Source organism: Psammomys obesus, unplaced genomic scaffold (assembly GCF_907164565.1).
Source record: "Psammomys obesus unplaced genomic scaffold, mPsaObe1.curated_primary_1811, whole genome shotgun sequence".
Taxonomy (NCBI): domain Eukaryota; kingdom Metazoa; phylum Chordata; class Mammalia; order Rodentia; family Muridae; genus Psammomys; species Psammomys obesus.
Window position 1 is genome coordinate 9,127,956 of NW_026596131.1, and position 25,754 is coordinate 9,153,709.

General features: G+C 47.7%; 1 protein-coding gene across 6 annotated transcripts in view; it reads right to left on the reverse strand.

Annotated features, from left to right (window-relative positions):
• Slc39a11 (solute carrier family 39 member 11) overlaps window positions 1-25,754 on the reverse strand; it is a 379,750-nt gene that overhangs the window by 281,395 nt on the left and 72,601 nt on the right. For 5 of the 6 annotated variants that reach the window (XM_055592210.1, XM_055592212.1, XM_055592213.1 and 2 more), the window contains exons 2-3: window positions 23,675-23,793; window positions 21,083-21,121 (exon numbers count right to left, since the gene is read on the reverse strand). The exons of the other annotated variant lie outside the window; for it this stretch is intronic. In XM_055592210.1, coding sequence (XP_055448185.1) covers window positions 21,083-21,121; window positions 23,675-23,782 — 147 coding nt within the window. In that variant the 5' untranslated portion in view covers window positions 23,783-23,793. The remainder of the gene's footprint in view (window positions 1-21,082; window positions 21,122-23,674; window positions 23,794-25,754) is intronic. 6 annotated transcript variants of the gene reach the window in all.

A 25,754-nucleotide genomic window follows, 5' to 3' on the forward strand; every position in this document is an offset into this window, starting at 1 on the left:
TTTCGATTGAGAAAACACCTCCATCAAATTCAACTGTGGAGAGCATTTTCTTAGTTAGTGGTTGATATTGGGAGGGCCCAGCCCACTGTGGGTGGTGCCATCCCGGGCAGGTGGTCCTGGGTTCTAGGAGAAAGCAAGTCATGAGGAGCAGCCAGGAAGCAGTACCCTTCCGTGGCCTCAGCATCGAGCCTCCAGGTTCCTGCCTGCTTGAGTTCTTGTTCTGACTTCCTTCAGTGTTGAAGAGTGATGGGGAAGTGTGAGATAAACCCTCCCCTTCCCATAGTGCTTCGGTCATATTGTTTCATCACAGCAATGGTAACCCTAAGACACCATGCCTCAAAGGAATAAATAAACAAACAAACAAACAGGGGGGAGTGGGATAAAAGTTCAAAGTGTATCATATACTTGCATGAAAAAGACTTATATAATCCAGGATACTACATTTTTAAATTTTAAAAATTAATAGGGACTGGAGAGATGGCTCAGTCGTTAAGAGCACTATCTGCTCTTCCAAAGGACCTGGGTTCAATTCCCAGCACCCACATGGCAGCTCACAACTGTCTGTAACTTCAGTTCCAAAGTATCTGACACCCTCACACCGATGGACATTAAATAATATAAATTATTAAAAAATTAATAAAAAGTTATAGGGGCTACAGTGATTAAGTTCAATGATTAAGAACACTGGCTACCCTTCCAGAAAAAGATTCAGTTCCCCAACACCCATATGGCAGCTAACAACCATCTGTAACTCCAGTTCCAGGAGCCCCAACACTTTCCCCTGGCCTCTACCAGTACCAGGCATGCATATGGTACACAGACATGTATGTGGACGAAACATCCATATACATGAAATCAAAATTTCTAAATGTAAATAAATAATAAAGGGGAGAAAATATGAGTGTTACAGCCACTGTGGATGAGCCTCAAAACTGCTACAGTGATTGAAAGGAGGCAGATAACACATACATGGTGTGTGTGTTTGTGTGTCTGTGTGTGTGTGTGTGTGTGTATATGTGTGTGTGCTATCTGATGTCACTTAAGTACAAGAACACACATCACAACCTTGCAGAAGTATTCACTGTTTGCATGGAGGAATGTCAAGAGTGACTCAGGGAACAAGAGCTCCCTGTGAGGTGACACGGATTCTCTGCCTCACTTGGGGAGGTGTACGCAAAAGTATACACCACCACCCTGGGGCCTCCCTTTGAGAGGCCGATGTGTAGAGAGACCTGGGCTGCACTTCCTAGCCTGCCCAGGCCCTCAGCTGACGTGTGTCAGCGCCAGTCTCGGTGGCCGAGGACACCCACTCCCACCACCAGGAAGCATGGAAAGCTCATCCCTGCATGCTCAGGGACACTCTGCTGGGCACCTCATCCTTTGCCCCGGCAGGAAACCCCTCGCCATCCAGCATAATTATAGTTGGTGTCAAAGCACACTACAGCTTGTTAGAGAGATGTGCTCCAGAGAAGGTGCCTCACCAACACTGAGGTCATCTCAGGTCTGGGGGCCGCTGTGCACACTCAGGATCCGTGCACTTGAGTCTCAAGGCCATGGTCACCCTCAGAAAACCTAACGGCTTTTCTGCATTCCCGTGGCCTCTGAGCTGCTCAGTTTGAGTCTATTGCTGCAGAAGAAGAAAAATTTTGGCAGAAGGGAAAATTCCAGTTTAAAATAATGACTTCTTTAGCGACTCACAAGGACACAACCATTGATGCTTTGTGTGTGTGTGTGTGTGTGTGTGTGTGTGTGTGTGTGTGTGTGTGTTGACACATACATTCATGTGTATATGGATACACGAATGGCACAGCCCACATGTAGAGGTCAGAGCATACCCCAAGGTACCAGTCTCACTGTCTTCACTTGAGACAGAGTCTCTTTGTTGTTCACTGCTGAGTGTGCCCGGTGAGCTGACCCACATTCTTTCAGGGATTCTCGTCGCTGCCTCCCATTTGTCACAAAAGCACCGACATTACAGACGTGTGCCACCATGTCCAGCTTTGCATGCTTCTGTGGATTTGAACTCATCTTGGTGCCTTACTCCCAGCCCATCTCTCACTGCTGTGGGCCTTGGCTTGCACTCAAGCAGGAATGCTCCTGCCAGAGGCTGGGGAGGACCGCTTGAGCGGATGTGTATACTGCTAAATAGTTTCTCAAAAAAAAAAAGGAGAATCCAGTACAATTTCTTGTTTGTTTTTGGTCTTGGTGGAATCACTTTTTAAAAATGAGTTGCTGAGAAAGAAGTGATAGAAGTTTCAAATGTGACTTTTAGAGTGGGGTTCTCAGCCTTCCTAATGCTGAGGCTCTTAAACACAGCTCCTCCTGCTGTAGTGGCCTCCAACTGTAAAATTGGTGTTGCCACTTTTTCACAACTGTAATTTGCTACTGTTAAGGATCGTACTGTAAATGTCTGATACACAGGGTATCTCACGAACCACCCCTGTGAAGGGTGGGGTCGACACCCACAGACTGACAACCACTGCTTTAGAGCAGATTCAAACTCAAGATCCTTTGAATCCAGAGAGCATATGCCTGCCACTCCTAGGCTCACATGGCCTCCTTGTCATCACTCCAGTCTGCTCATCTCCAGCCAGTGACTATGTTTTCTGTTTGTAGAATTTTAAGTGAATTAAACCGTAATGTTTGATTCCTTTTTTAACATTTATATATTTATCTTACTGTGTATATATATATATATATAAGCTTATGTGTACCACATGGGTGTAGGTGGCTGTGGAGGCAGGGGAGGGCTTTAGATCCCCTGAAACTAGTGACAGATGGCTGTAGACTACCATGTGGGTGCTGGGAACTGAATCCAGGTCCACTGCAATGCTCTTAACCACTGAGCCTCCTCTCCATCTCATATTCATTTTCTTCTATATTTTTCTCCATTCATCATTATTGGGAGACCAAATCATGTTCCATGTTCAAGTACCTTATTATTTTTATTTATAAGTTGTTTTATATGATTAGGCCATAATTTGTCATTATAATTAGCTACAGTCAGACCCTTAGACTGACTCCAATAAACGGTAACACAAATAAAGTCACAATTAATATTCCTATTAAAAGCTGTAAAAGACACAAGCCTGGAATGGCAACTGTGGTCTGGGAATATGTATTGAGTTATATGGAGTGGCAACTGTGGTCTGGGAATATGTACTGAGTTATACCCATTCGTAAGTCTTTGGAAGGATGCTTGTACCCCAGACTCTCACAAGCACACTTTGCTCCTGATGGACACCAACGCTTGGCATGTGGGTTCTAGAGTCCACCCTGAAATGGTCCCTGTGCAATAGGGTTGCGCCACCATTGCAATCATCCCCAAGTACCTGACAAGGTCCAGGCCCAGAGCTGAGAGGCAAGCTCTCGTGAGACACTGATGCACCAAAAGAGCCTCCCAGCACCCAATCAGCTGCCATGGACCATCACTGATGAAGTCACGGGAAATAATAAGTTTCTTAAATCAAACCCTGTCACCCAAGACATGTCTGGGCTTTGAAGGTACGGGCCAGTGATCTAATTCTGACTCCCACTGTGCCGTGGAAGCAGAGCTGAAAAGCGGTTATCCCCTAAACCTGGTCCTGTTCTAAATCTAAGCTCGAAGCACAGCTCAGATGTTCACTAGCAGCTCTCACGAGTGGCGCCCACCTGCACCAAAGCGCCCACAAGCTATGGCCTTAGCTACCCCCAAGGGATATCACATAGCTCCAAAGTCAAACAATACTTAGTAGTGTGAGTTTACATGTTCACATGTGTGCATATGTGTGTGGAGGCCAAAGGTCAATACTGGGTGACTTCCTCATTTGTTCTCCACACTGTTTGTATGAGACTGAACATCACTTCCACCAGTTTGGCTGGCCAGAGACCCTCCTGTCCCCGCTTCCCCAGCCCTGGATTACAGGTGCCTGCTGTCCTGCCTGCCTTTTACATGGGTCCTGGGAATCCAAACTCAAGTCCACATGCGTGCATGGCAAACCTTGACTGATGATGTCAACCCTCAGCCCCAACACCTAGTTTCTTTGTTTGACTTCAATGCTCCCTTTCTATAAATCTATGACCGGGATTAACAGACGGGAAAGCATTGTTATTATCCCAGCTCGTTCAGGACAGACCCAAGCTGGCTAAATGAAAGAATCATTAAGATCACCAAAATTATTAAATCCATGAAGACAAAAGGAAAAAAAAAAATAAGGGTGATGACAGAGGAGAGAGCTCGCTTACCAAACCTTTCGCCAGCTGCCCACCAAGGGGGTGTGAACACATTGCCCTCACCAGCCTCCCCATGGCACCCAGCCACCAATCCATCAGCACCTCTCACCGTGGGCCTGTTGATGGACAATTGTACCAGCTGGCCAGGCTTCCCCACCCCAGCACCACCATTCACTCATGCTGAGCCAATCTGTCCCAGATCTGGTGGCTAGGAAGCAGCCCTGCCCACGCTGGAAGGAGGGAGCAGGGTGAGCTGCCTGGCCCCATTGAGAGAAAACTCAGAGATTTAGGAATGAGTTCCTATGGCGTTGCTCATCTCCCTTGGGAGAGGTTTGTGCCTCTCTAGGCTGTCACCAGCAGTAAGACTCAGGGGCAGGCCCTTCAAGGCCAAGAAGAAAAGGTGACTCTCCCCTTTCCACACACAGTCGCATTTCATCCCACCACTTGGAAAAACATGGTGCCTCGGCTGAAATATGAAATGCTCAACTCCCACCCCCCTCATGGTTTGGACACTTGGTCTCGACCTGGAAGTGCTGTTTTGGAAGTACAGCCCAAGTAGTAGAAGCAGATCACTGGAAGCTGAGTTCTTGGGGCTAGGTTAACCCTACTTTCTGTTTTGCTCTCTGTCTTCTGGTCTACCACAATGTGAATGTCTTCTTGTCACATGCTCTTAATGACCCTGAGCTATGATGCACCATGTGAAGCTTCCCCTCCATGATGCACTGAAACTAGTAGGGGACAGGAGGAACAGTAGGGGACAGGATAGGAACACTTTCATATTCTGTGTTATAAAGACAGGCCTGAACCCCACGCTGTAAAAAGAATCAACACATGCATGTAAGAGTTCAGCCCATAATCACTGTTCATGGCTTTTTTTGTTCTGAGGAAATCCCAACCCAGCCTGGCCAGTCTGAAATAGGATGCTGATGGCAGAAGACACTAATCAGAATCTCCTTGTCTCAAGTATGGCCTGAGTTCAGACATCCAGAACAGGAGGCAAAAGCATGAGGCATCACAAGTGAGACACAAATATCACTCTCAAAACCTCACTGAGCATCTAACCAGAGGGGCAAGACACAGCTTCAGGGAAGCTGCCTGACTCTCCCCATTTCCTGCCTTTTCCCTAAATAATGTGCCAGGTGAAGGTGAGGTGGAAGACAGATGTTTAAGATGCTAGTCCACTGTCTTCTCAGATTTCTGGATCTCTGAATGAAGCACAGTTCCACGATTCAGTTGCCATCTCTGCTCACTGGCGTCTGTGAGTGACAGGCAACCATGTACTCTGGTATTCTGGCTACAGGCCCAAGAGCCAAGATATATTCTTCATTCCTTTAAGTTGTACCTGTCAACCCTGAGAGACAGGGTGACTGGTACACATGTTTTGCTGAGGTGATTTGAATGAGAGTGCCTCCCCTCCCCCATAGATTGATATGTTTGAATACTTGAACCCTGACTGGTAGAACTGTTTGGGAAAGATTAGGAGCTTTGGTCTTATTGGAGGAAGTGTGCCACTGGACATAAGCTTTGGTTTCAAAAGGCTTCTGCCATTCCCTGTGTGCCCCTCTCTGACTCCTTCTTGTAGAACAAGATGTCAGCTCTCACCTGCCACCATGCCTTTGAGCTATCATCTTGGACTCTAATACTCTGAAACCATAAGCCCAATTAAATGTTTTGTTTTATAAGTTGCCTTAGTCACAGTGTTTTGTCACAGCAATAGAAAAGTAACTAAGACAGAAGTAAAAGTGTTTCCTACCGTAGCCTCCCCAGAGAGACGTGAAGGACCCCACCAGTAAACTGGCAGAGTAGCAGGGAAGGCTCTCAAGAAGGAATTGGCATAGTGTGAAAAGCCCCTTCTAGATGTCTGGTTTAGCAAACAAAACTACAGGAAATCACGTGATTCAGCTGTCTGAAAGGACTGGGGGTATGGACTTGCTGGAGGAGCTATGTCATGGGGGCCCAGGCTTGGAGGTTTCAAGAGAGTCGTGCCTCCCTAAAGGTGGTATTTCCCATGGTTGGTATAAGAAAGATTGCATAAGCTTGTCCATTAAAATTCTCAACAAAAGAGGGGCCCAAGGAATGCCAGGTCCTACAAGTTGCTACATCTCTGTTCCCATGTAATAACAGCCAGAGACCCGGAACAAGAGGTTGAGCCAAAGCCTCCAGATCTATATCTACATGTGGAGTAACTGGGGGTTTTAAGCCCTATTTACCCATCCTGAAAACTGTGGTGCCCTTGACTGAGAAAAGAAGCCTTAGGGCAGCTGCAGAGTCGCAGTGAGGCAGGGCCAGCGGTCACTGTGGGCTGAAGCTGACAGACAGGGCTGTCACCAGCCAGGTAGCCTGACATCTAGAAAAGGGGGTCGGTGGATGGATGACACTGCGGTCAGAAAGGCAAGATGGTAGGTCACAGCAGTGACTGAGGGCCTGAAGGCCTAGGAGGGAAGGTGGCAAAGTGGTGGAAAGTTCCAGGAAGAATGGAGGGAGAAGAGAGGAGGTTTTTAAATTTGATTTTTAAAGTTGATCTCAAAAGCCTCTAATAAAAATTTTTAAAAAAGTGATTTAAAATGCAGGGCCAACAAGATGGTTCGGTAGATGAAGATGTCCAAACTGGGAGACGGAGAGACAGATCAGTTGGTGAAGTGCTTGCCACATGAGCAGGAAGCCTTGACTTCAGTGCCCAGAACCCAGGTTTAAAAAGCGCACACTCCCAATCCCAACACTGAGGAGGTGGATCAGGGATCCCTTGGGCTCACCGGCTGGTCAGTGTAACTAAATCAATGAGTTCCAGGGCCAGTGAGAGACCCTGTCTCACAAAAACAAGTAGATGGCACCAGAGGAGACTGCAGAGGTTGATGCCCAGCCTCTACATGCACCTGTGACACACGCTTAGTACAACAAGCTGGGGAAAGGACATAAGTCAGCAACTCATCACCAAAGACACCACTACCAAGGGGAACCAAGGAATACAGCAGGCGCTCAACCTTGCCTTGTCAAAGAAGCATTGCCAGGCTTGGGGGAGACTGAGAACCCCATAGGGATGGGAATAAATGGCTTTTGTCATCCTTACGGCTGGGCATCAGGCCCAGCTCCCTCAAGCAGGAGGGATGCAATGGCAAACGTGCTACTTTTCACATACGGGGCATACAGAATCCTGGCCATGCTGAATCCTGGCACCATCTACCCAACTGGAAGCCGTTTTTCAATTCGAACCTCCAGGATTGTGAAAGGAGACCACAGCAACCAAACAGGAAGAAGATGGAACTCTGGCAGAAGTCAGAGACCTCAAAAAGTCAATATCTATGAAAAAGAAAACCTGCACATCAGAGAGGTCAGCATGTGTGGGATAATCCCATGGAAAGGACTGGTGCTGAGGAAGAAAATTAAAGAGGATTTTTAAAGGAACAACAGCAGGGTTTTCAAGAAACTCTAAAACCAAGCACGAAAGGAGCATTTATTGCTCTGTTGGAGTTAGAGTTGATGAACTTTCCTACCAGCCAGAGGGAAATAGCCTTTGTGTGTCCTGAGTTGACACACAAAGAAAAGAGGAAGATCAGAAGCCCCACCAGGCAACTAAGCAATGAACCAGAGGCTGCAAGAAAGTGTAAGAGATGAAAGGGCCCCAGCTTCCAAACTCAGAAACTGCAAATTCATTGAGAATTTGCAAGGAGAAAGTTTCTTAAGAAACTGACAAACAATGGTTCCTTCTGGAGAGGAAGGCAGGCCTGAGGACTTGGTGAGGAAGAAAGACCTTGTCCTTCTCTTTATAGGCCTCTTACTAGCATTCTACATGTGTACATCTAATGTCTGAATTTAAGGGGAGGGGAGCAGTCATTCAAAGACGAGAGAGTAACTTAAATGTCTAACAAGTCACTCATTAAAAATGGCATACTTGTGCCGGGCATGCGGCAACGCCTTTAATCCCGAGCACTCAGGAGCAGCAGGTGGATCTCTGTGAGTTCACCCAAACCAGGTGGCTGGAGTCCTTTCAGATAACAGAGCATCTGGCTGGCTGAAAAAGAGGCTCCACCCTGGGCCCTGCTACACCTGTCTTGAGCTCACCCGGCCCTGGCCAACAATTTGAGACATTTCCTGGCTTGGCTACATCCTGAAATGTTCATCAAAATTAAATCACGGGAAGATGTTCAAAGAGCTTCAGAGATGTAATGAGTCTGCATTCAATTACTTTCTTCCTTCACTGGGGGAAGCACCTCAATGGTTCCCTCAGAGCCTTAGTAGGGATGGTTTCTCCATGCCTGCTCTGGGATTGTAGATTGACACTGTGGTATACACACAAGTCTGCAGAAATAGAGCTGAGCCTGCAATCAGCCGCCTCAACACTTGCTTCAAAAATATTTTTTGATTCATGTTGGCTCACACCACCCAGGAGGCAGAAGCAGGAGATCAACACCAGCCCAAAACCAGAGAGTGAGTTTGAAGCCAACCTGAACCATACAAGACTCTTGTGTCAAAGGACAAAAATGAGAGCTGGAGATATCGGTTGGCAGAGCGCCTACCTAGCATTCATGAAGCCCTGGGTTCAAGCCCCAGAACTGTATATACCAGGTATGGTGTGCATGCCTGTAATCCCAGTATCATAGCCTGAGCTGTGAGGATCAAGTTCAGGGCCAGCCTGCACTAAGGGCTGAGTTCAATGGCAGCCTAAGTAGCCAAGTGAGACCTGTCTCACAGTAAAAAATAAATAGGGCTGAGAACACAGGCCAGTGGTAGGACATGACCTGGTGAGGCACATACAAGGCTCTCAGTTCAGTCCCTAGAGTTGCCAATGATGAGCTGTCCAATAAATGGATGATTTCCAAGTTCACAGGAAGGGGCTGTGCAGTTCCATCATTTAAGACACATCCTAGGAGGACCAGCAGAGGCTCTTTCTTCCCATACTGTCCTGAGCATCCTACAAACAGAGCGGATGAAGGAGCCCAGCGTGGGGTCCAATCCAGTCTGCATCTACCAGATGCAAATAATAAATAAAGCCTGCAGCTGTGTGATCGCTGCAAGCATTGGGAGTTTCGGAGGAGAAAGTGTTTTGAAAAACATAGAGCAATAAAATAATGCCACCTGACAACATAGGGTCACAGGAGCAGGAGCCCCAAAGGGACCAGTGTTCCTTGTGGGGACACTTACACCCCACAGAAATCTGGGCAAATTCCAGCTCAAAGCCTATTTAGAGTGTTTGCCTCCGTAATGGTCGTGTCCTTTCTCATCTGAAAAACAGAACTAATCTGTTTTCATCTTGTTTATGCAACGTGGAAGCTATCTGGCTTTGTCCGCTGCTCCCAGAGAGCTAATTCACTTAGCTCCGGGGCTGTCACAGGTGATTTCTTCACAAGAGGGGCAGAGCTTCAGACACGGAGAGAGGTTACCAAGGAAATGCCAGGGCAGAAGAGAAAATCAAGAAGAAAGGGCAAGGATGCGCAGGTGAGGGTGCAGCCTGAGATGCTGGTTCCCCCTCAGGCAGCAGGAGCCCGGCCTGGTGCTGAGGAAGAGACTGAGCAAGTGCCCAATCCACCCCAGGCCAAGGGCAGACTTGAGATGAAAGAACCAGGGAGCCCCAGAGCAAAAGCAGCTTGCAGTGGCCAACTATTAACACCTCCCTGGTATTTTGTGCTTTCTTTTCTCTGGAGGCCATGAAAACATAAACAGTCAGGGCTGGAAGTAACCTCACCAGTGGCACAGCTGGGAGGAGAAGGCTTCTGTCTCCTGGAACTTCAAGGTGCACAGAAGGTAAAGGTTGGGGTTTATAAACAGCTTGGTTACAAACCTGAGGCTTGATCATTCCTTCTCACCAAGTTCTGGAGTAACCAGAGCCATCAGGGCTCCTCACTAACTGCTGCCCCCACACTGGTTCCTGCCGCCCCTCTAGTTACTAAGCCACACCATCTACAAGAAACATGGAAAATGAGAAACGGCCTCCCTGACAAAGACAAAAGAAGGCCGAGTCCTGATTCAGAAAGAGAACTTTTTGATTCATAAAAATTGAGCACGGTGGTGCATGCCTATAAGCCCAGCACCTGGGAAGCAAAGACAGGAAAACTGCCAAGGGTTCAAAGTCAGCCTGGACTACATACTGAGACTTGTTCCCTTCCCAAAAAACTTATGTCAAACACCTGTAATTCCTAGTACACACCTGTACTCCCAGCACTTGAGAGGCTGAGGCAGGGGGATCATCAGATCCAGCCTGCACACACTATCAAAAACTAACAACCCCTTCACCTAAGGCTCCAGGAACACAGTGGCACAGTGAAAGAGGGTGTAAGACTGTATGACTGTAAGAGCCAGAGGATCGGGGGTTTGCTGTGAGACTGTCCCTTAAGAATGGCAGAGCTGTATAAAGTCTCGCCAACATGAACTGAACAAGAACACCAGCAGACATGCTAATGTGGGTGGAGGAAAGCCCACCAGCCCATAACCCTTCACAAAGAACTACAGGGACTAGGGAGTGCTGAGAGCTGGAGAAAGTCTTCCCCGGGGAGGAGCACACCAGTGGTTACCCACTACCAAACAGTCAGCCCTGAAAACATCACACAGACTGAAACAAACAAAACAAAACACAACAAAACAAAATTTTTCAAAGAATTTGTATAGATAGATAGATAGACTGATGGACTGACAGATTTAAAAACTAGTTCAGGTTAACAAAGTTAATGTTAATATATAAAATGTTTGCAAAAACAGTATCTCTCTGCTACTTCTTCCAATTCCACAGCCAAGTGAGCCCTGCTTTTTGGGGACCATGCACCCTGCTCACTTGCAGATTCTGGAGAGATTACATCTCTGCCAGCCATAGATGCTGTCTTATCCAGAATTCTTTGATTCTGGGACAACACAGTCCCAGGACCAAGAACGCAACCCAAGCACTTGCCCTCAATAGATATGAGCTCACATAACTGACCTGGGTCCTTGAGTTTAGCTCCTCTGCAGCCTATAGACAGAGGTCAGGTTGGGCTGGGCTGGGGCTCAAGATTTTTTTTCCTCCCTACATGTCCCTAGTAGAAGGCTATGAAAGCTGCCCTTGTTCTTACTGGATGAGAGCCAGGGCAGGAAGAGCTCGGAGCTGGAGGCGCCAATATGAGGCCCAGCAAAGGGAGAGATAAAGCAAAAGCCTCTGTCCCAGGGTCATTTCTGATGGTATGATAAAATACCCTGCTAAAAACAACTTGGGGAGGATGGGGTTAATTTCACCTCAGACTTCTAAGTTACAGTGTTGTGGAAGTTTCTGTTTATGATATGTAAACGTTTCTGTTTTAATCCCAGGTGTGAAATATGGGACTGATTCGGACTGTCCACAGCAGCAAACTTGTTTGCCTTGTGCTGACTCTGAGAGGGGCTCTTGGCCAGCTGCAGATATTTTAGTTCTGAGGACTCTGAGAGGGAATCAAGGCCAGAGGCCAGAGAGAAAAAGGGGGCTCCAAGGAGGAAGAAGGTGCTTCCCCTCCTGCTGCTCCTGGTTGCTGTTGATGCAGTGTGACTAGAAGAAGTCAGAGATATCCTGAAACAAGGATCGGACTTGACCCAAGGAACCCAATGACCCTAAACAGCAGGAAGTAGCTAGGAAAAACTATGCTCTCTACCCCACTATTCTTCTTTCTCTCCTACCTGGTGTTGGGGTGTTGGAAGGGATTGGGATGGAGAAGGGAGAAAGAGGTACAAGAAAACAAAATAAAATAGTTTTTTAAAAGTAATGCCAACCTTACATCCATCAAGGTGGGGAAGTCAAGGCAGTAACTTCAAAAACCTAGACACAGGCTGGAGAGATGGCTCACAGGTTGAGAGCCCTTGTTGCTCTTACAGAGAAGCCATGTTCTGTTTCTAGCACCTGCATTCTGGCTCACAACCATGTGTAACTCCAAATTCAGGAATCCAATGTCTTCTTCTGACTACCCATATGGTACACATACTTACATACAGGTAAAACACTCATACACATAACATAAATAAAAGTAAATCTATTTCTTTATTTTAAAACTAGTCCCACCGCATCCACAGTCAAGAGCAGATAGAAATGCATGCATGCATTCACACCCAATTGCTTGCTCCCTTGCTTGCTTGTGCTCAGCTTGAGCCACCCACTTCCACAGAGTTCAGGACCCCTGCCTAGAAAATTGTACCACTTATAGCAGGCTGGGTCTTCCTACACCAATTAACTTATTAGGACACTAAATCACAGACATGCCTCGAGGCCAGCCCGGTATAGACTGCTTCATTGAGCCTGCCTTCTCAGGTGATCCTAGATCGTCTCACATTCATTAATGCTAGCCTAACCATCCAAGGCCCCATGTTTCACAGGCTCCACCCTCTAAGAACCTGAGTCAGTTTTCCAAATCTTGGATATGGGCCTTATGCTCACTGGCTGGCCAGCCTAGTCTACTACTGTGTGGGTCCAACAGGGATGCCACTCAAAGAAGGAGAGTTAATGCTGCCCTCTGTCCTTCACATGCATGCACACACATTACACACACACTCTCATGTGCATCTATACACAATCACATGTACACACAAAAGAGAGTTGTAATGCATGAGCCAAACCCTTATTCTGGCCTGAATTAGACTTCGTATTACTTGCTCGACCCTGGCTGATGCAGAGACCAAAGGATTTGTTTTACCATACACCCTGTGTAGCACTTGACTTTCTTATCAATTTCCTACATTACAATCAATCACTTAGAAAGAAACTCATTCCTGAAAAAATAACATGACTTGTAAAAAAAAAAAAATCAACATATAAAATATGCTGGGTAGTTTTATGTCAACTGGAAACAAACTAGAATCATTTGAGAAGAAGGACTCTCAGTTGAGACAATACCCTGCCCAGACTGGCCTGGGGCGAGCCTGTTGGCCATTTTCTTGATTGATGATTGATGTGGAAGGACTCGGCTCACTGTGGGTGCTGCCACCCGGGGAAGGTGGCCCTGGATGGTATAAGCAAGTGGGCTGAGCAAGCCAGAAAGCAGCACTCCCCCACGGCCTCTGTATCAGGTCCCTGTCCTGCTTGAGCTCCTGCCCCGTCTTCAACAGTGATGGACTATAACCTGGAAGTGTGAGACGAAATAAAGCCTTTCCTCCCTGAGTTGTTTTGGGTCATGGCATTTCATCACAGCAATAGAAACCTAAGTAACTAGGGCATAAAATACAGAGAGAAAGTTAAGCTGGTAAGAGCACAGGGACTCAGTGTTCTCTCCACACCAAGCCCTGTGGCTAAGCATACTCATGGGCTACTTTTTGTTCTTTGTCAACTTGCAGTTACCGAATCCCAAAGTTTAGCTAGACAGGTGGCTAAAGACCATGTCTCCTAATTGTCTTTGCAGTTGGATTTGATCACATAAGCAAGTCCTGGCCAATGAAATACAAAGAGAGCTGTCATTCTGGGCTTACGGGAAATGCCCCCTTCCTTGTCCCACTGCCTGGAAGACAACGTGATGACCAGAGCTCTAGCAGCTACTTTGGAGCAGAAAGGAAAAGGGTACCTTCACCAAGCAGTGAAGAATCAGAGCCTGACTCTTTATCCCATGGACCTACTTTCCCAGCCACGGTCTCCACAATTCAGCAGAAGAGGAAACTTTGTTGTTCAGGCCACTGTTTTTCAAGCCTCAGTCCTGGGTCAAGTCTAATCCTAACAGACATGGATCACCACAGCAGAGCAGCGGGAAACATCACCATCAGCACTGCAAGCTGTAGGTGTCTGGTTGCCATGGAGACCATCGCTACACATGCAGATTCCAAAGTACAAACTCAATCAAGAAAGGCCAGAAAAGAGCCCCCTTGTAAGCCTGAAAGAGTCCCTTCCCCATTCTGGCAGGTTCCCCATCTTTCCATGAGTCAGATGGTGATGCCAGCCACAGGAAAGGTGGCACCAGAAACACAGTCTCTGGCCACCTTCCCCTTCAGATGCCTGCCAATCAACCCTCTGAGCTGACAGCAGGACCACCTTAGATCTCTCTTGTCTCCTCTGCCTCTGGTTTTTAAGCTCTAGTTTTTACCTTTCTGTAACCCTCCCCTCAGCTTTGCACTTCCCTTGCATGCTCCCCAGAAAACAGATCTGCTCTTCTGCCCATCTCTCAAGCCTTTAGGCACTCCCCCATTTATCTAAAGAAAGAACCAAGGCTTTTCCAGAGCACCTCAAGCTGTATATAGCTGGGCCCCAGCCAGCTACTCCATGGTCATGTCCCAGACAAACCCACCACTACCCTACACATTCTTCTCTCTCTCTCCCTCTGTCTCTCACTCGCTCACATGCTCTCACTCACTCTCAGACTCTCTCGAGCTGGCTCTCTCTGTATGTATACATGAGTGTGCTCATATTCATGTAGGTATGGGTATGTTTGCACGTGTGTGCACATGTATGTGAAGACCAGATGTCAATCTTGGTTGTTTTTCTCAGGAGCCCTCCATTTTAAGTTTTTCATATGGTCATTATGTTATTTATGTGTATGTTTGTGCCTGTGTGTGTGTGTGTGTGTGTGTGTGCGCGCGCGCGCAGGGGCCATGGAGGACAAGAAAGGACACCAGATCCCCTGGAGCTGGAGTACAGGTGGTTGTGATTAGCCATGTAGGTGCTAGGAACTGAACTCCTGTTCTCTGAAAGAGCAGCTGGCGCTCTAGACGGCTGAGCCATCTCTCCAGGCCCCTCTGGTGTGTGTCTCTCACTAGAATCTGAAGCTCCAGTCCTCAGTGCTAGGATTACAGACATGAATGCCACACCCAGCTTCTTGCATGATAGCTGGGATCAAACTTCCTGTACAAAGTTTTTTCCCAACTGGGCCCTCTCCCCAGTCCTTTCACCCTGTATTTCCCACTACCAGTGCCTCTGTTCCAGCCATGTTGCCTGTAATTCATATCCTTACCCCATCCCTACATTACCCCATCTGTCAAAACCCAACCTATCTTCCTATCTGACCTATACCCATGAAGCTCTCTCCAGTTCCCCAACTAGAAGAAACTTCCTGTCCCTGGGTCCCCAGTACCTTTTTTGCTCACCGTCTCACTAACTACCACATCCTAACCTGTCTCATGAAAGTGATTTCTATCCCAACAGACCCTAAGCTCCTTGCAGGTACCATACATTACTTCTTTGCTTCCTCTCCCATAATGCCCAGCACACAGTGGATACTCACTAAATGAGGGGTAGATTGGTCTGAAGACAACTTTGTCTTGGCTTGCTTCCACATTCCAAGGAACAAAACCAGTGGCTGTTGTGCAAACTGAATACATACTTGACAGCCTGGTAAATGAGGCCCCTTACAAGGCATAGGTTACTGGCTCATCTCCCTCTTGTGTGACTGACTGCTAAAAGTGGTCCTGTGTGGATCAGCAGCAGCCTTTCCACAAAGCACTTGCCTTAAGAACATGCAGAGATTTGGCCCTGACATGCAGAGTCTGAAGGACAGAAGTGAGCTGATCCTGACTTGGATCCTGTACAGCCACTTAAGAGCATCTTTCAGGAGGACTGACATTTAACATGATGGTTCCAAACAGGCTTACTATGAAAATGCCTAAAATTATGCCAACTACTCTTGATTATTCAAATGCAGAAGAAGATACCATGATCAGATAAGTTTACAAAGCCAGCTAAACATTCAATTAGGTTTTTAAAAAATGAAATCGTAGATTCACAAAAGTCTTGGAGAACAATCTATGCTCCCACCATCTGTCTGATGCCAGGGCTGACTTTTGTGAGTCCTTGCCATTCCTGTGATGTTTCACACAAGATATGTAATCCAACAAGCACTCAGGAATCGAGTGGGGATTTCAACCCAAGTTCCAGTTTTCCAAGTTTCTGCCTCCTGTTCTGTCTTTTGCAAGAGCCAAATAACAAAGAGGAGCCTGTGTTCCCAACTGACGGCTGGCCAATATTGCCTGATCAACTGGAAATGAACCAGAAGTATGACAACTGCCCACTTTGCCAGGCTAGATCAACCAGTGTTGGGAGCCAATCATCTAGCAAATCCACAATGGATGCTGGATGCCACAGACAAGGCTGCAGAAGATAAAGAGCTTCTTCTTGACTTTTCCCACCACAGTTTGGGCACCTGTCCTCCATGTCTGGAAACCCTGAGTATGGTCCTAACCCTAAGTATTGACTCAGTTCACAACGACTGATGATTTTGAAGGGAGTCTGATTTCTCCAAATCCCAGCTTGTTCTCCATTAGAATGTGGTCTCTAGGAGAGTGAAAGCCCTTAACACTGGATGCATGCTCTCAACTGTCTCCCAACAGCCTGAGTAGCCGATGTCGTTAGTACAGGGTGTGCCCAGGGCACTGCAAGTAGGGCCCTGCAAGCTTTCCAGGTGAGGACAAGCAAGATGGCTTGGCAGTTAAAGGCGTGTGCCACCAACCCTGAGAACCTGGGTTTGATCACTGGAAGAAAATTGACTCCTGAAAGTTGCCCTCTGACCTCCACAAATGCTCCCCTATTCTTATCATGTTCAAACACACTATACACACACACACATACACACACACACACACAATGTAATTTTAAATTTTAATGTTTTCCAGGTGATTGTAACACGCAACCAGGGTGGGGACCACTACATCAGAGTGAAGGTGACACTCCCAAAGCCAGAAGGCTGCTTAACTCAACAGCCAAGGATACCAGGGCACGCAGCCTCGCTCTGCTAGGCCAGAGCTACTAGAGACAGCTGAGAAACTGAGCTGGGTTTGTGTTGAGACAGGTAGCTTGCTTTCACAATCTCCCATCACATGCTTGTATTAGTTACTTTTATCACACCATGACAAAATATCGAACGAAAGCAACTTAGGGAAGGTTTACTCTGGCTTATGGTTTGAGGGGATACAGTCCACCACGGCGGGGGATATCATGACAACAAGAACAAGAGGCACCCAGTCACACTGCCTCCACAGTCCAGATGCAGAGAGGTGAATGCTGGTGCTCAGCTCGCTTTCTCCTGGTATTCGGTCCAGGCCTCTGGTCTATGGAATGGCGCGGCCAGCATTTAGGGTACCCCTTCCCACTTCAGTTAAACTATGCTAGAAACTCCCTCACAGACATGTCCAGAGGTCTGTTTCCCTTTGATTCTAAGTCCCAACATTTACTGTTAAACACCTTTGCCCTGACCATCTCTGGAGACATCTTTCCTGAGATTTATTATTATATTTTAATTATGTGTATACCTGTGTCTGTGTGGCAGTGTGCACGTGAGTGTGGGTGCCCAAGGAGCCCAGAAGTAGTCAGATCCCCTGGAGCTGGACTTACAGACAGTTGTGGGCTGCCCACTGTAGGTACTGGGAACCAAACTGGGGTCCTCTGAAGAGCAGTACACATTCTTAACTACAGGACCATCTTTCCAGCCCTGAAAAACTGTGTTTTATGTGACAAAAAAAATGGTGTCAGAGTCTATGTAAGTCACACAGGGCCTTCACCAAGGAAGAAAAAAACCAGCAGGCCTCCTTTGCAGGGTCTACACAAAGCCAGGCGTCTCCCAGGCATCCGCTCGGGAACAGCAGACATTCCAGGGAGCGCTGCAGAACCTGCCACGGTTGGGCCCGATGGAACGGAGCTGTGGTCTTTTTCTTCTTAGCTATTTGCACAGCCACCAGGCCTCAGAATACCCAGCCCCCAACACCACTTTAGGAGGTAGCGAACTTTTCTCAAAACCAAAGAACAAAGGGCCATGGCTTTGAGAGCTTAGTGCTGTAGCTCACTGCTGTCACTGTGATGCAAAAGCAGCCCCTGGGCAAAAGGCACGGTGACCTGTGGGCGTGGCCCCCCCCCCCCCCCCCCCCGGGCACTGTCTAGAGTCACAGGAACAGGAGGCAGATGGCTTTGGCCCAGCAGACTGGTTGGCACACCCCTCCCGTGGATCACAACTCCTTGACAGACAGAAGTGTTTTCTTGTCCCTCAGCTGCCCTGCACTTGACACAGTGCAAAACAGGCTTCCACCAGATGCTGGATGAATGGGCAGATGAACGAATGAATGGACAGACAGGTGCAACACGGCCCAGTCATGCTAAAAGAACATCTTGTAAGCCTCTGCATGAGCCAATAACATCAGCAGGAAAAGCTAGCAGACAACTACCAGTTCCTACAAAGAAACTACAAAGGTGGAAACTACACAGGGCCATGTAACATGGACCTCTAGGTGTTTGTTCCATTTCAGGGAGACAGTGGGCATTGAACCCAGGGCCTTGCACGTGCTACACAAGTGTCTTCAACTGAGCCACATCCCGTCTCTGGGCTTTTTCTGGCTTTTCCTCGTCTTCCCATCATTCTCACCTTCTCCTTACAGGGACAGTGTGATCCTCTTCATCAGTGAGGATCACAATCCCAAAACCATTCCATCTACTTCACACAGCGGGCCCAGGCCTGCAAAGCAGGGCAGGAGGATAAAAGGAGAGGGGATGGGAATATGAGCTGATGGTAGACTTCCCATACATGCTAACTAGGTACCAGTACAAGCAAGATGGGAGAGAAGGGTGGTGACTGTTCAGACAGCTCAGACCACTCAATTACGAGACCACTCCACCCTGGGCAGAGAAAGAAAGCAAGGGGCTCTTCCCATAAGACATGGACTGTTGCATCCCAGCCCCGTGGAAGGTGACATAAATCATGCCCTCCCCCATGCTGCTCATCATCACACTGGAAGTCTGAGCATGAAATAAAAAAAAAAGTACAATAGTAACAGCAATAATCTATCTTCTTCCTTCTGTGCCTCGCCACCCCCTCGTCTTGCCGTCGGCTGTTCTCTCCGCAGTGTGGATCAGGAGTTAAGAAGTGCTGAGCAGGCCACCCTCCATCATGCTCTCACATGTAAAACAGGGCAGGGAGAAGGCTGGGGACAGGGATACCACCACAGTACCCTTGAGCCTTCAGAAATCACTAGCATTTGGGGAGCCATGAGAGCCAGGCCAAGTCCAAAGCCAGAAAGGTGAGAGGTTGGCATTATGCCAGCCCTAAAAGCTTCAACCTTTACTTAGCAATGGTGCCATGGACCCTGAGGTGAGGCTGGGAAGAATGGGTGAAGAAAGGGTGTAATGTGTAATCTTCACACATTACAACACACCGGCCTGTCAAATGGGATCCCTCAGCAGGAAGCTCAGGATCCTACCAAGTTGCCATGGTTTGGGGGTAACCTTCAGGGGGTACATAAGTTTAAGGCTGGGTCTCAAATATGGCACTGTTAGATGGAAACAGAACCATTAAAAAAGGGGACTTTAGGAGAGGTCCATTGCTCACTGGAACTTACCTCAAAGGGAATTCTGTAAGCCTAAATCTCAACTTCTGCCAGGAGTTTTTGCTGCTGGGTGATGGGAGAAGAAGGCAAGGCAGAGGACATCTGTCTAAGGAAGGCTGGGAAGGAGAGCTGGCTCAGAGCATTCTCAGGCAGGGCTGTGTTACATAGAGAAAAACATGCAAGCCGAGGGCCCAGAAACGGATTCCGCTACTGCTTGTCAAGCACCTATATACAGCCTCGGAATCTCCAGGTCTCTAAGGACAGGCCCTGGTCTGACTACCAGTGACTTCGGTGACTTCAGTGAGGTCCCAGATCATAGGGTTATAGAGACAGCAGATGAGAACACAGCTCTGAGCTACTCAGAAAGCCACAGCACACACCTTCTATTGCAGCCCGTGCGGCTGGAATATTCAGCACCCCCATGAAGTACTCATGCTTGAAAAATAAAATCCCGGCTTGCAAAATTGCTCGGTGGGGAAGGAAGTTCCCACCCACCCTAAGAACATGAGTCTGATCTTCAGGTTACACCTGGTGGAATGCCCTGCAAGCTGACCTCTGACCTCCACATGTGTGCCACAGCATAGGTATGCTCACACACAAACATAATCAATTAATTCAAATACTTTTGAACTAAAAAAGAAATCTAAATTAAGCCTCCACGTTTCACTCTCCACCTGTAGAGATCAACAAGAGAACAGGGGCAGAATCCACTAAACCCAGAATGTGGAATGATCTAGAAATCTCCAACAAGTCATGAGCTTAGGGGGTGCAGTAGGTAAAGACTTGACAGACTTAGAGAATATAGCTACCAAATTTTCTTTGGATCCCAGCTCTTACAGAGCAGTCTTGCAGGGCCCCGTGGAAAAGACAGAGAAAATGTGAGTATGGCTTGAGCGTTAGATTGCAGAGAGGAATCGCTGTTTGCAATTTGGTAGATGCGATGGTGGCATACTGATTGCGGTTTCACAAGAAGTCACTCAGTTTGAGATACATATTGAATTTACAGGTGAAATTACATGGATCTGGGGTTTGCTTTTATAAAACATTTTCAGTTCCCAAGAAGGCTGGAGGGAGACAGATAAAATGAGATTTGCTGAGTGTCAATCATGCCTGAAGGTGGGTGATGTGTGCTGAGGATATAGTTTTTTCTTTTCTTTCTTTTTTTTTTCTTGCATGCTTAAAAGCACCTAAAATAAGAAGTCCTGGGACTGGAGAGATGGTGAAGCAGACAAGGGCACGTATTGCTCTTACAAATGACAAGGTCAATTCCCAACACCCACAACAGGAGCCTTGCAACCCCCTGTAACTCCAGCTCCAGTGAGATCTGATACTGATGACCTGGTGGAGGGCACCTGTACTCAGATACACATACCACCATCGACACCCCCACAACACATACACATAATCAAAGATAAAAAACATCCTTTAAAAAGCCCTTCCAGGAGAATAGAGGAAGGAGATGTATCCCATTTTCTAAGTCTTGAACTTCTTCCTTCTCCATCAAAATAGAGAGGAGAGTACCTAATAAGCGAGGGAATGAACACAGTGGCAAGAGGAGTTAGCTCTTACAAAAGCACATCTGGACACTGTGGAGAAGGATTGGCGCCAGCCCCCGGGAGGGAAAGGTTAAAATCAGCACACTTCACCGGGTATATGAACTCACCCCTGCTGCAAAGCCCAGACTTCCGTCTAAGATCTGCCTCTGAAAAGGAAAAAGTGGGAATGTTTCAGTTTCCAAGCATGACAAGCTGATGTGGCCTCAGCAAGGAGACCTCCATAAAGCTCAAAAGTGTCACTGGCCTACTCCTAAGCTGGTGGTGAGCTCCTGATCTTATAGAGCAGGGAGCTAAGAACAGGGGGAGGTGAGGAAAGCCAGGGACACATAGTTAAATATTCCATCCATTCCAAAGTCAACCAGAATTAGCCTTGGCGGGGGAGGGGAGCCTTGGAGTGCACAGGCTCACACTTTCTGTATTACCCGGCACCCCAAGCCTTTAGTAAGTAGTTGATCTAAAATGAGGAAATGATTAAGGGCTAGTAAGGAACACAGGAGCAACCAAAACCATCGCACAGGTGGGGACACAAACTGGCACATCCATGTCACACAGGCAAAGCTATGTGGTAGGACTAATAGCAAGTGACTGCAATGGACATGCCACTACTGAGATGCAACAGAAATGCATGCTGGGAATCATCAAACCCATGGAAAAGATGCACTGTTCACAAGAGCCCAAAACTAGGCACTGCACAAAGCCCCACCAACAGTAAGGTGAATACACCAGGGAGGACAATCAAATACCACAGGACAGAGAAAACATATACACATTACATGCACAAAGAACACACTGTGTACATACATGTATGTATAGATATATATAGACATATGTACACAACAGGCAGAAGCATTAAGTAAACTGGGAACTGAACAGGGTGGATTCAGCCAGGCATGGAACAGCACATGCTACATGAGCAGAGTACTTAACAACAGCACCCACACAGGGGTGCCTACACTGTGGGAGAGACAGGGCAGGGTGGGAGTGTTTTACACAGAGTGAAAGTCCAAGTGCGGGTGGTGACTGGAAAGAAACCTGAAGGGACCATGAGGAGCTAGCCCTTGATTTAGGCCCTGATTCATGGGCCTTCCTAAAATAATAATCAAATAGGTAAAAAATGCACATCCATTCCAATAAAACGATCTGTTGCCACATCCATCAAACACAATAGATAAGTACTTGTGGTCTGCATATAATGTTCTTTGGCATTTCAAAGGGAAGAAGCTTCCATACTGGGACAGCAGGACACCACACTAAGTAAGATGGTGGCCCTCACATGCAAGGTTTCTCCAAACCCGCTCAAATCCTTCCTCCTCTCTCGCCTCTTCCCCTCCTCTTCCCAGCTCCTGGCAAACAGAATTCTATTTTTTACCTGTGAATTTGACCTGTCAGATGTCTTACTCGCTGAAATCTTGGGTACCCTGTAATTCTTGGCTGCGGAGTTTGAGATCCAAGTCTCCAAATGATAGATTTGTGCCAACCAACCTCACCCAGTTAGAACAGAGGCAGCAGTGTGGGAGGCAGGATTTGTAACTGAAGCCAGGACCTGCCAAACTGGTCTATAACAAAGGACCTGAGACACTCGTTGACTTTCTAGACAAAATTTTAGATCCTTTCTAGATCCAGGACTCAGTGTGTTTAAAGAGATCGAAGTTGCTTTCTCCTGGGCCACTTTCACATCTACAACTTCCCTTGAGCAAGGCAAGGACTGCACTCTTCAGGATAGCCTTGAGTGGCTCTGGGCTGGGGCTGGGGGCCAGTTCAGGGTTGGAGGAGAGTAGACTTCAGGCGTAGGAGGTGAGCACGGGCTGTGCCTGTAGTGTAGAGTGTGGAAGGATGTGTATAGAGGAAAGATGTAAGGATGTGGGGTGGAGAAGAGAAAAGATGGGGAGATAGACAAGATCTTGTGAGGATGTTGGGCCAGAACGCATGGCCTGAGAATGAATGAGCACACTGGGGGCTATCTGTGGGATGTGTGGAGGACATATGCGGGGGGGGGGGGGGGGGCATATACAGAATGCACATGGACAAAAACCTGCCTGTACTCATCTAGGAGAACAGATGTGTTCATGATAAGGGTGGGCTTACATGGTACCAGAAGAGAGAATGAGGAGGTGGCCTGTCTGTATTCATTCAGGAGGCGGGGCATGCGGAGTTAGATATGGGCAGACAGAAGTCTACAGGGGATGGAGGAAGTGAGCCTGCCAATATTCCGCCAAGGAGAAGGAATGAAATACTCTGGGCTGTAGCAGAAGAGAAGCAGAACTCTTCCTTCTCCCAAGGTCTTACCAACGGTCTAAGTCAAGGCCACAGGGAGGGCAGTTCCATCTGAAACCTAATCATCTTGGATCCTGCATGGTATTCCCTGCTCCAGGCAGGAAAGTAGATGGAAGCTCAGAATGAGGCAGCAGGTTAATGAAGGCAGAATTGCTAGTCCCTCACTCCCACGCCCTTTTGAGCCCGGGTGCCAGGGGAGGGTGAGGGGAAGAGAGTACCTGGCTTGTATAACACCCACGGGTACCTGTTTCCTGGCCTAGTAAGGAAACAGAAAAAAAAAAAAAAAAAAAAAAAAACAAGGAGGTGAGAGAACATTGGCACCCTACCACCTGCCTGTGTGTCTGCTGCCAGAGGCCGTGTGGAAAGGAGATGGTTTCAGAGCACACGAGGGGTCCCTGTGAACCTCCAGCAATGAAGCAACTCACCTGTCCACTGGAGAATATGAACACAAGAGCCGCTCCGGCTGCTGTCATTGCCCATGTGAAGAAGGTCCCCAGCAAGGCCTGGAGCACGGAGCTGTAGCCCTGGAGCATGCTGGATACAGCTGGGCACAGAAGAACAAGTGGGTCAGATGCTGAGGGGCCCTGATGGTGACATATACATGTCCTAAACCCCTACTTGAAGTGCCCTCCATCAGAGTAGGTGTCTGCACCTTCAAGTCACGCCAATAAAATGGTCCTCAATATCCCGGTTCCTGGGTCAAGCCTTTCATCCAGGCTCCAGATATTAAAAGTCATGTAACTTTGAAAGGCACCATGAAGGCATGGAGAGAAAGAGGCCAGGAAGCCCTCCCAAAGGGAGAGTTATTGGGAAGTAGCTCCAGAGAGAAGCGCAAGGGAGCTGAGCTGTGGCACGGAGGAAAGGAGGAAAGGAGCTATGGAGATCCTACAACAGCCTTCCCATGCCTCTGTTCCTGCCTGCCATTTCTTCTCTGCCCCTGACAAAAACAGGCCACTAGCTCAAGTTCTCTTCTAAAGGGCTGCCATCTGATTCCTAGTCACACCTTCCTGGCTCCCCAAGCCAGCCTCCCAGCGAAAGGTAAATTTCACTGACAGACCTTCCCTCCTCCATGGACTCTCCAAGCCAAGTCCAAAAGTGCCCACTATGGACACTACTCAGTTCATTGCAGCACCTTTACAGACCCAGACAGCTGTGCCTCCGTGATTCCATTCCCATAAGCCCCTTTGGGAATGCCTTCCCTCCTACCCACGAGACCCAAGAGCCTCCTCAGAGGCCCACCTGATGCCAGACCTACAACAAAATCTTCCATGAACCCCCAACTAGTCCAAACACATGCATTTGCTGCTCTCCATAAGGGCCTGTCTCCTTCGTCTCTTATATCCCTAACTTCTGGAGAATGGTGAAAACACTTTCCCACAGCCTGTAAAAAGGGACATGGGCACCAGCTGGAAAATGCTTACTGAATGAGAAGGAGCCAGCTTACCCAAACAGGAGAGGCAGAGAGCACAAGGAAATACAACCATGAAAAGCACTCGCCATGAAGCTCAGCACATAGCTGCTGACGGTGAAGTGGCAGCATAGTCCACCAAGAAAAGAAAGGGCCCTCTCTAGTGTGGACGCAGAGAACCGCCTCAGAATTAACCATGCTCAACACTGAGACCAGATTCTGTCCATCTTGTCCTAGAGCTGAAATGACAGTGGGCCTTCTCCTGTGGAAAGTTACAAAGTAGAGACGTCCACTTGTGTGTCCTGGCACATATATGGGCATACGCACTAGGTGTGAGGCCTCAACTCAAAGGCCTCATTCAGCTCCCCTTTGGCTCTTCAGCACCCACAGGACTGGACCTGACCCCACCTGGCTTAGCTCCCTCAGAGCTTAGCGGGAGTTATGTGCCTGCATAACGAGGGCTGAAGTTGTTCTCTCTGCTGGCCTTAGAGAAAACCATGGCAGAGCATGGACAGGACCCTCCCTGTGCCTAGTCCACACTCAGAAAAGACTGTGGGCTCAGATGAACCCAGCTGGGACCCTGTGCTTGGTCTAAAGTAAAATCATCTGTGGGTTCGGATTCTAAGCGTATGCAACCTTTTGACATTTCAACATGACACTGTTGACACTTGAGAACCCCACAATCAAGTGACAGGAAGAAAAATAAATAAATTTCTGCCAAGCTTCACAACCTGAATTTGATTCTTGATACCCACATATCATGACAAAAATGAGGGAAAGAAACAACATGCTATCTTCTGACCTCCATTTGCCCTCTGACCTCTACATTTGCACCACTGAATGCATAAGCCCCACACACAAACACCCAAAACAAAAATCAATGAAAAGGTAGTTTTAAAATGCATCATTTCCCAAATCTCACAATGTTTAAGTGCGTTTACTATTTTGTGTTGGGCTGTATTCATCTCTCTCCTGAAGTGCAGGTTGGACACACCTGATACAGGAACTCAAGATGGTAACTGCACAGACCCATGGTTCCCAGAAATAATTTCAGGCCTACAAATAGCCTTTCCACCATCCCCCGAGTCAAGTCAGCC